The sequence below is a fragment of the Thalassophryne amazonica genome, chromosome 9 (genome assembly GCF_902500255.1).
Source record: "Thalassophryne amazonica chromosome 9, fThaAma1.1, whole genome shotgun sequence".
NCBI classification, from domain to species: Eukaryota; Metazoa; Chordata; class Actinopteri; order Batrachoidiformes; family Batrachoididae; genus Thalassophryne; species Thalassophryne amazonica.
The window spans coordinates 2,861,836-2,872,022 of record NC_047111.1 but is presented as its reverse complement, the minus strand read 5'-3'; the positions used below and the strand labels follow the sequence as shown (position 1 = coordinate 2,872,022).

Here is a 10,187-nt window from a genome sequence, read left to right as displayed (position 1 = left end):
CACTAAAATTTAATCACTTGTTCCTCTTGTCATTTCCAACCACTCCACAAAATGTCATCAAAATCTATTCAAAACTTTTTGAGTTATCCTGCTGACAAACAGACAGACAAACAAATGCGACTGAAAACATAACCTCCTTGGCGGAGGTAATTACTAATGACTAACTTTGCTATTAGTAGTGAAATACACATTAGTGAGGGCAACGAGCAGCATCAGAATAAACCTTCAGCACGTGGTGATAGAGCGCGCTCTGACCTGTCAGAAGGTCAGCCACGCCCACTGAGAGAGAGAGAGAGAGAGAGAGAGAGAGAGAGAGAGAGAGAGAGAGAGAGAGAGAGAGAGAGAGAGAGAGAGAGAGACAGACTGATCCTCGTTCAGTTTCGTTCGGTTCTGTTTGGACGCTGGACTTTTTAAAATATGTGGAATAACATCTGTTGTTTTTTCTTCTTATTGTGACATCACGGTTTGTCCAGGTGGACCAGAGGACATCGGACACTTTGATCTGTATGTGTGTGTGTGTGTTGGGTCGCAGAGGCAGAAATGAAGGAAAAGTCCAAGAACGCAGCGAAGACTCGACGGGAGAAAGAAAACGGAGAGTTTTACGAGCTGGCCAAACTGCTGCCGCTGCCGGCGGCCATCACCAGCCAGCTGGACAAGGCGTCCATCATCAGACTGACCAGCAGCTACCTGAGGACCAGGAGCCTGTTCAGCACCGGACCCGGTACGCACACACGGAGACACAGAGACACCAGGGACAAAATCTTCAAACACAACAGGAGCAGAAAAAAGTCCGTGTCAATGATTAATAATAATTACTAATAATATTACTATAATAATGATGATGATGATGATGATAATAATATATTATTATTAATAATAGTCTGCGACAGACTGGCGTCCTGTTCTGGGTGTACCCCGCCTCGCGCTCTATGACTGCTGGGATAGGCTCCAGCCCCCCGCGACCCTTAATTGGACTAAGCGGTAGAAGATGAATGAATGAATGAATGAATAATTATTATTGTTATTATTATACGATCTTGGAAATCGTCACCCAGTCTCACAGATTGTCGTGATTCAGCAGCAGGAAATATACATTAATCTATTGGTTCGTCATATTGTCACGAAAAGTGCAAAATTTTCGTCATGGCAGCACGAATTCATTCTAATTCATTCTGTGACAGCTGCACGTAATTAAAAGTGCAGTGTGGGGGGTGGTTATGGTTAGGGTTGGGGGTGGGCAGGGTTAGTAATAATGAATTAAAAAAACAAAACCCCGTCACGAAGGACGAAAAAAAAAAACGTGAGACTGGGCAAATAGCTAATATTAATTATATGCATTTAATTTCAGTCACATGTTTCCTTTCAAATTCACATAATCAGAGTCTTTTATGTCTTTTTTCTTTGACACGTTGAAGTTAAAATGGGAGAAACTGCACAACAAAATATGATTTAGAAAGAAAAAAGGACAAAATTAAGATCCATGTGACAGCTTATTTTAATGATAAATCAATCAATCAATAAATCAACTTTTTTCTTATATAGCGCCAAATCACAACAAACAGTTGCCCCAAGGCGCTCCACATTGTAAGGCAAGGCCATACAATAATTATGAAAAACCCCAACGGTCAAAACGACCCCCTATGAGCAAGCACTTGGCCACAGTGGGAAGGAAAAACTCCCTAAAAAATAAATAAATAGATAAATCACAATTATAAGAACAGTATTGCAAATTTGAAGAATATACTGGATCGATATATTCATATAGATTTTTTTGAGGAGCCTTGTGTGTGTGTGTGTGTGTGTGTCCCCTGAACCTCTGATTCTGATTTAATAGCCATTCAAGCGGATATAATAAATGCTGAAATCAGCAGACACGTGACGACACATTACCACTTTGAATTCTGATGATGAACGTGTAGAAAAGCAATAATAATAATAATAATAATAATTATGGCCAAGTGGTTAATGCGCTTGGTTTCAGTTCAGAAGGTTCCGGGTTCAAATCCCACCCCTGACACATTTCTCCATGTAATGTGGAGTTGCGTCAGGAAGGGCATCCGGCGTAAAACTTGTGCCAATTCAACATGCAGATCCACCTTGGATGTGCTGTGGCGACCCCAAGTGCAAACAAGGGAGCAGCCGAAGGGACTTACTACTACTAATAATAATAAATTTGTGAACAGCACAAATGACTGAATAAAACCTCGTGACACTGTTAACATCACGTGAGATAAAGTTAGTAAAGTACATAACCTCTAAAAGCCAACATGCTTTTTCACGCTCGGCGTGGCAGGAAAGCACGGCCGTTAGGAGCCGTTAGGAGCCGTTGAACTCGACACGACCGTCACCGCATTTATTTGTTTGTTTACTTGGGGGATTCTTTGTGTGGTCTTACGGCCTTAATGCGGCCCGTTTAACGTTACATTGTGATAAAAAAAAAACAACAACAACAAAAACACAAAACAATAACGACTAACATTAAATAGAAAAAAGCTTAAAGAATTCTTTTCACAAAGCCAATCATCCGACCGTCCCACCAGCTTCATCCCGCCTGTAGTTTTACTGCAGTAATTCAGGTTTGACTGTGCTGATACTAAAAAGTGAGTGGAGTAAAATCCAACACTGTTTACCAACCTGATTATTTCTTATTATTTAATGATGTGGTTTTGGCTGTTCTGGTTTTATATATTGTTGCGGGTAAAAAAAATTACATTTGTTGAAAATAACTGATAATAAATACGGTATTTATTATTATTTGACATCACTTAAAAAAATGCAGTAATTATTAAAAAGAGTGAGTCTATCTGAGATTGAAAAGAAAATGAAAATAATTTAATATTTTTGTCAGAAACATGTTGCAGAGTTTGGTTTGGTGTATTTATTGTCATGATTTGGAATGAAAACACTGACACAATGTAATCATTTAATTTAGAGTTAATTTCCACTGCAGTTTTTTTCCCACTGAAACATCCTGTTGCACAAAAGATTGACGATTTAGGATTGATGTATTTTAATTGCATATAAAATTTACATCCATTTGGATTAGTTTGAACATTAAGACAAATAATACGCATAAAATGACAGATAAAACTGTAAGCAGGTTCTTATGAATTTGAAACAAATTGGATTTATTGATGCTAGTTTCATACACCTGGTTATTGTGTATTTAAATCACATTTATTCATACTGTTACATAAATTACATTCTTATTTAACTTTATTTTTTACTACAAATATGCATCAAATTAATTACTTGCTGCTAAACACAGATGCATGCTGGGTTCCATTAATAATAATAATAATACATTTATTTATATCTGATTTTAAGGGAAAAAATACAAAGTGCTTGACATAATAAAACAAAATAAAAACAGTTAATGTAAAATGTCAAATAGGAATAAAAAATTAAATCAGCAGTTATAATTCACACAACAGTAAAACTATAAACTGAAGAAAATAAGTTTTAAAGTTATGTACAACATAAATTGTTGACCTTGTTTTTGTGTGTGTGTGTTTGTCACAGCTAGTAAAGTGTCAGATATCAGCTGTGATTTATTTCTGTATTTTGAGATAGTAAAGAGAGGAGATCTTGAGCTGGTGTCTCAGCAGTAGATAGGTTGAGTTTTGTTCGGCACCACTTGTTGTACTTGGTTGCACCGGCCAAGTCACAAATCTGTCAACAGAGGAAGAAGTCTTCTGGGATTCCTGAGGATCAGTGAGTCCTCAGGAGAGACTGTAGGAGGTCTGAACGCAAACGGCGCTCCTGCAGACAGCAGTGGACTTACTGGGCGAGACCGTGTGAAGGAGTGTCCATGTCAGCTGCTAAAGCAGTGTTTTATTCTCTTATTCAGTCAGTAGTTCCAGACTGGTGTTGTGGTGGCGCTGATCTGGGGACAGCAGTCTGGTGTGGGTTGATCTTACAGCATCTGATTTTATTTAATTTTCTTACTAACAGGATCGATGATATTCGAAACAGGTTACCACAGTGTCTGGAAGGAGAATTATGCACTTGCTCTTCTGCTGGCAGTGTCAATGTCAGAAGGTCATTAAGTGATTTTTAAGCCTGTTTCACTTGCTGATCTGTCCAACGTGCCAGTGCCCAGAATACTACTTGTCCTCTGGATTCATCTCTATGTTGGATAATCATGGAGTTCTGGGGCCTATTTTTCTTTATATTGTGAATTTGTTTCTCTTTAGTTGGCAGTCATAAAACCGTGGATCCTGAAAGTCTTGCAAATTATAGACTTCTGTCTAATTTGTCATTCATTTTGTCAAAACATTTTAGAGAAAGTGGTTTAATTTTTGTCTGAAAATGACTTGTTTTGAGCAGCATTCAGAGCATTTCACTCTGATGGAAAATGATTAATTGATATGGACTCAGACGATGCATTGGTATTATTTTTGTTGAGCCTCAGTGCTGCATTTTCAATAGGCTTGAGAATTACTTTGGTGTTTCTGGTACAGTGATCACTTGGCTGAGGTCATATTTGCTGGGTTGATCCCGATGTGTTGTTTTTAACAATGTGGCATCTGATTATACCACCGTTAAGCATGGGGTCCCTCAGGGTTCAGTTCTACACCCACTGTTATTTACTCTTTATTGTGCCCCATTGGAGAAGATCATTTTTGGCTTTGAACTGAACTTGCTCTTTAATGTGGATGACTTACAGTTGTGTTTGCTGGTGACTGGGTGAATAATAATGACAGTCACTGTGATTTGGTAGTTGTCAGCTAACTTCCTTCTTCTCAATTATAACAAAGCTGAGATCATGGTCACTGGGCCACTAAAACTGAGAGGCGTGTTTCTTTCCCTGTCTCACTGGGGGATGGTGTGATTCAGGATAGTGAGACTGTCAGGAATCATGGTGTCATTTCTGATGAGTCTCTGGAGTTTAATGAATATCAAAGAGGTGATAAGAGCGGCACTTTAGCATTTGTGAAATATTGCAAAGATCAGGCCATTTTGTCCTTAGCTGATGCAGAGGTATTGATCTGTGCTTTTGTGTCGCCCAGAAGAGATTTTTGTAAGATGATGTTTTCAGGTTTGCCACTTAAACACATTAGAGATCTGATCTGCAGATGATCCTGAATGCAGCTACTCCAAATTTGACTCCAACATGAAAATTTGATCACATGACCCCGGGGCTGCCTGTCCATGTGAGGTTTTGTTGTTGACTTGATTGATTGTGAGCCGTCCCACAGGTACGTACCCTGTGATCACAGGACGCTGGCCTGCTCTGTGTCCTGAAGGTTAGGAAGAAATGAGCAGGCGCTCCATCGTTTGCTTTTTCTGCACCGCGGCTGTGGAACAAACTGCCGGCTGAGATCGAGCACTCGAGTCTTTCTGACATGTTTAAATCTAGATTTCTTGGCTGCCTTGATGGTGGTATTGGTGTTACTTTTGGAATGTAGTTTGTGAAGCACTTTGTCTGTTAAAGTGCTATATAAATCAAATGATCACCAGTCACATGCAAATATAATGATGGTCTGATACTCAAGTTATTGTCAACCGTTTACTGTTTTACCAAATTCATGATGATGAATCATAAATACTCATTCACTCACCTTCAACCGCTTACTCCAATTAAGGGTCACGGCGAGCTGGAGCCTATCCCAGCAGTCACAGAGCGTGAGGCGGGTTCACCCTGGATAGGACGCCAGTCTGTCGCACGCTCACAGACAGACAAACAAACGCATTCACACCTACAAACAATTTAAAGTTTCCAGGCCCTCTAACCTGCATGTCTTTGGATGTGGGAGGAAGCCAGAGCACCTGGAGCGAACCCCCACAGACACCGAGAGAACATGCTAATTGAACCCATGACCTTCTCTCTGTGAGGCAACAGTGTTAACCACCAAGCTGCCGTGCTGCCGAATCATATCAATAGAAAAAAAACATCAAAGAAGGCGACACTGACTGATTCAGTAGAAATAAGACACCTTGACACTTGTACACATTTGATCTGGCATGCATTCTTGCACTCTTGCATTCTTGCATGCCAGTGAGTAAACTCCTCGTAAACTTGTGGTAAACTGTGCAAGACCCTGTGCGCTTTGACACACGCTGACATGCAGTGACACACCGTCTTTGCGAATAGGTTGTGTAATGTTCATGACTAGTTTGTGCAAATGGCATGACATTTATGCGTGCCAGAAATTTTGAGCATTTCAAAATTTCCTTTGAAAATTTGAAAATGCAAATGTGCACAGTTCATGGACAATTCACTGGCACACAAGCTTGCATGCCAGAGCAGGGATCAAATTTGTGCAAGTGTCAAGGTGTCTTTAGGGACTAACACAAAACTGTCCCCCCTCAGTGGCCCTCAGTGACCTGGAACCTTCCTCTGTGGGTGGAGATTATGTTTTTGTCCCTGTTTTGTTGTGGGGTTGCTTGTCTGTGCACTTTTCTGTATGTATTCAGTTGTTCTTTTAGTATTATTATTTTCTGTACATGTTCATTTGTTCATGTCTGTGGTTTGGGTTCCCCATGTTCCACCCCTGCATCCTCACCTGTCGTCTGTCTTGTTATGTCTTCCGTTTGCACTCCTCCACATGTTTGAGTTCCACTTTGCTTTTCTGCGTTAGTTTTGGTTTAGGTCATTAGTCGTTCTTATAGTCTGTATCTTGTGATCGCCTCCTTCTGTCATCGATGTTCTTCATTTCTCCTTATGTTTTCTCGCTCATCACTTTTCATTATGTGTTTCAGTAGGTTGATCTGGTGTTCTGTTCACTGTTAAGTCCACGCTGACTTTGTATGATGTTCCTGGAATTAGTTTGTGGTCATGGTTCAGTTCTTTTTCCAGGGTGATTTTTGATTGCTCTTTTCATGTGTTTATTTTAGATGTTACTCTTGTGAATGCTACACTTTTGTCTACTTGAATTTATATTTTGTTTCTGACATCTTTTCTTGTATTTAATGGTTATGGTTTTTTCCCCCCCCCTTTTCTTATCTTCCATACCTTTAGGTTTTTTTCATCACCTTCCTGCTTGCCCATGAACTCTGACCTTTTTTACACACCTGTCTTTTATTTTTTCATTAGTCCTCTTGCATTTTGTTTTGTCTGTCCACACCCCTCTTCTGTCTGCTCACCACACCTGCTTCATGTCACGTCCTAATTATTTAAGCCCTGTGAGTTTTGTCTTCTGTTCGTTGAGATTATATTCATTCCAGTGTTTTTGTCATAGTCTCTCGTTTCCTCGCCGTGCTCGACCTTACTTGTTTTTCTGGATCTCACTTTTTGTCTCTGCCCTTGTAACACTGTTTGCCGTGCTCCTGAACCTGGCCTATTTTTTGACAACTCCTCCCTGACTGCCATTCTGTGTACTGAACCTACTACCCGAACAATGTGCCAACCCTCCCTGAATCATGACAGATACTGACTGGCTTTCTGACATCCACAGCCCCCCCCATTAAACTAAAACTGCACATTTCAGAGTGGCCTTTTTTTTGTGGCCAGCCTAAGGCACACCTGTGCAGTAATAATCATGCTGTCTAATCAGCATCTTGATCTGCTACACCTGTGAGGTGGGATGGATTATCTTGGCAAAGGAGAAGTGCTCACTAACACAGATTTAGACAGATTTGGGAACAATATTTGAAAGAAATTGGTCTTTTGTGTATATAGAAAATGTTTTAGATCTTTGAGTTCAGGTCATGAAAAAGGGAGCAAAAACAAACGGTGTTGCATTTTTATAAGCAGAAAGAGAGGTTTTCTGAACTTCTGCCAGTCACAACAACAGGGTGCAACACGGATGACTGTGTAATTAAATGATTATTTAAAGGTGCATAACAAGAGATGGGCTGACATTGTGTTGTAAGGTTACAGTTGTGCTCATAAGTTTACATACTCTGGCAGAATGTTAGATTTTTTTTTTTTGGCCATTTTTCAGAGAATATGAATGACAACACACTTTAGTTCGCCATTTATTGTCAAACAACCAGTGTTGTAATGTAATGAAGGAGAAATACTTCATTACTGTACTTTGAGTAGAATTTGGACGTATCTGTACTTTACTTTATTTACATTTCTGGCAACTTTCACTTTTACTTCACTGTATTTCCTCAGTAAAATGTATACTTTTAGTCCAATGCATTTCCCTTAACCATCTTAATTACTCATTACGACAGTATAAAAGTAGAAGAAATTTGATTGGGCAAAGCCTGTTTGCAGAGGTGAAAGTAAGCCGGAGCGCAGCAGATCCAGTCCTCTGCAGCCAGAGTGCAGCAGATCCAGTCCTCTGCAGCCAGAGTGCAGCAGATCCAGTCCTCTGCAGCATCAAGTACCATGTTTGACATAAATCAGGTTTAAAGACAAAATAAAAGATGACAGGTTGAATCTGCGCCCCCACCGAGGAAGACTGTGGAGCGTCTGCACTCTGGACTCTAAACACACACACGCTGAAGCGTGCACACACACAGGGATCAGCTCCCACTGGAATGCAACCCACGATCGGAGTTAATACACACTTAAGGGGAAAGCTTCAGTACTGACAAAACTGGCCGGCATGGCTGTTTCCTTTTATTTTATTTGACTATTGTGTTTCACAAGAGCCTGGCTGTTGTGTTTAACAGAAAAGTGTGCGTGTGGGTCGTCCAGGGAAAAAGAACTTTATTTACAGCTATATACCTGTTGCTTCACTCAGCCATCACAAACACCAACTGGTCCGCCAGATGCGGATCCAGTCTTTTATAGGGGCTGAGGCCCCCTCCTGGTTTCTCCAGACACCACGCTGACTTTATGTTTGTGTCGCCGTTTCATTCTCCCCTCATATTGGATTTTACTTTTACTCAATACTTTTACTTAAAGTACATTTTATTTGAAAAATAATAATAGTTTTAAAGGAGACTTTAACTGTTATTAAAGTCATTTTTACAGTTAGATACTTGTACTTTCACTCAAGTAACACTTTGAGGTACTTTATACAGAGCTGCAAACAACTGTGGTTATTCTTTTTAAACATAATGACAACAGAAATGACCCTGAACAAAAGTTTACATACCCCTCTCTTAATATCATGTATTGCCCCCTTTAACATCAATGACAGCTTGACAGCTTTGTGGTAGTTGTAGATGAGGCTCTTTATTTTGGTATTATAGTTATTCAGCTCTATTTATATGGTATTTATATTTATTTGTTTTTATATTTATTCAGCTCTGATGGTAAAGCTGCCCATTCTTCTGGGCAAAAAGCCTCCAGTTCCTGTAAATTCCTGGGACATCTTCTATGAACTGCACGTTTCAGATCTCCCCAGAGTGGCTCACTGATATTCACTCATTGACATTCACTAACCCTAACCTTCACTTTATTCTGCTATAGCCAATGACAGGTTGACATGGCCTTGTGTTTTGGATCCGTGTCATGTTTGTTGGGAAAGTGTAAGTACACGGACCCACAACAGGGGGCGCAAATGAACGGACAATGGATGAGGTCAAATAACAACACTTTACTGTTGCGAACGTGCACAACAAACACAACAGATTACACAATAGATCAGAGGTCAAATTACAAGGTGTCGTGTGGGCAGGCTCGAAGATAGGAGACGCCTGTCCAAAGCAGAACCGGAACCACACGATTTCCTCCGCCACCAGACCCCGGGAATACTGGAGCCGCCAAGTCCCGAACTCCCAGGTGGCCACTGCCTCCGCGTGTCGGACCTGGTACTGCTGGCGAGGAACAAAAACACAATTAAACGTGGGTGCGTCTGCACCCAGCAATCTGCACGGCAGGGAAGCTACCTCCACCTCTCGTTGGAGAAAAAGTCTGTTATCACTCACAAAAATCACAAAAAGGGCTTTCTATCAAGCAGTCAGGCTGAGGATATTACCTTTCAGGTAGAACGATATCTCGCCAAAGAGGTGGAGATGACGTCTTGCTGATATACCGATGCAGATCAGATGAGTGGTGACAGCTGTCACAGGTGATGAGTGTCAGCTGTCACCCCGGCTGCTCCTGTGAGGCGGCAGCGCCCTCTGGTGCCTGGAGCCCACACTCCAGGCAGGGTGCCCTCTGGTGGTGGTGGGCCAGCAGTACCTCCTCTTCAGTGGCCCACACAACAATGTTGGAATGTCCAAGTACGTCCCATGTGCAGCTCCCAGGCTGATGAGTGGAAATTTTCCTCCAGTATTTCTTGATAACATGCTGCATTCATCATGCAATTAATTTTGACCAGGTTTCCTGTGCCTTTGTA

At 40.9% G+C, this 10,187-nt stretch overlaps 1 protein-coding gene across 1 annotated transcript in view; it reads left to right on the top strand.

Moving 5' to 3' along the window:
• The first annotated feature begins 525 nt into the window (after positions 1-525).
• Positions 526-10,187, top strand: part of sim2 (SIM bHLH transcription factor 2) — a 266,456-nt gene continuing 256,794 nt past the window's right edge. Inside the window, exon 1 of the mRNA XM_034177491.1 lies at positions 526-721. Coding sequence (XP_034033382.1) covers positions 541-721 — 181 coding nt within the window. The 5' untranslated portion in view covers positions 526-540. The remainder of the gene's footprint in view (positions 722-10,187) is intronic.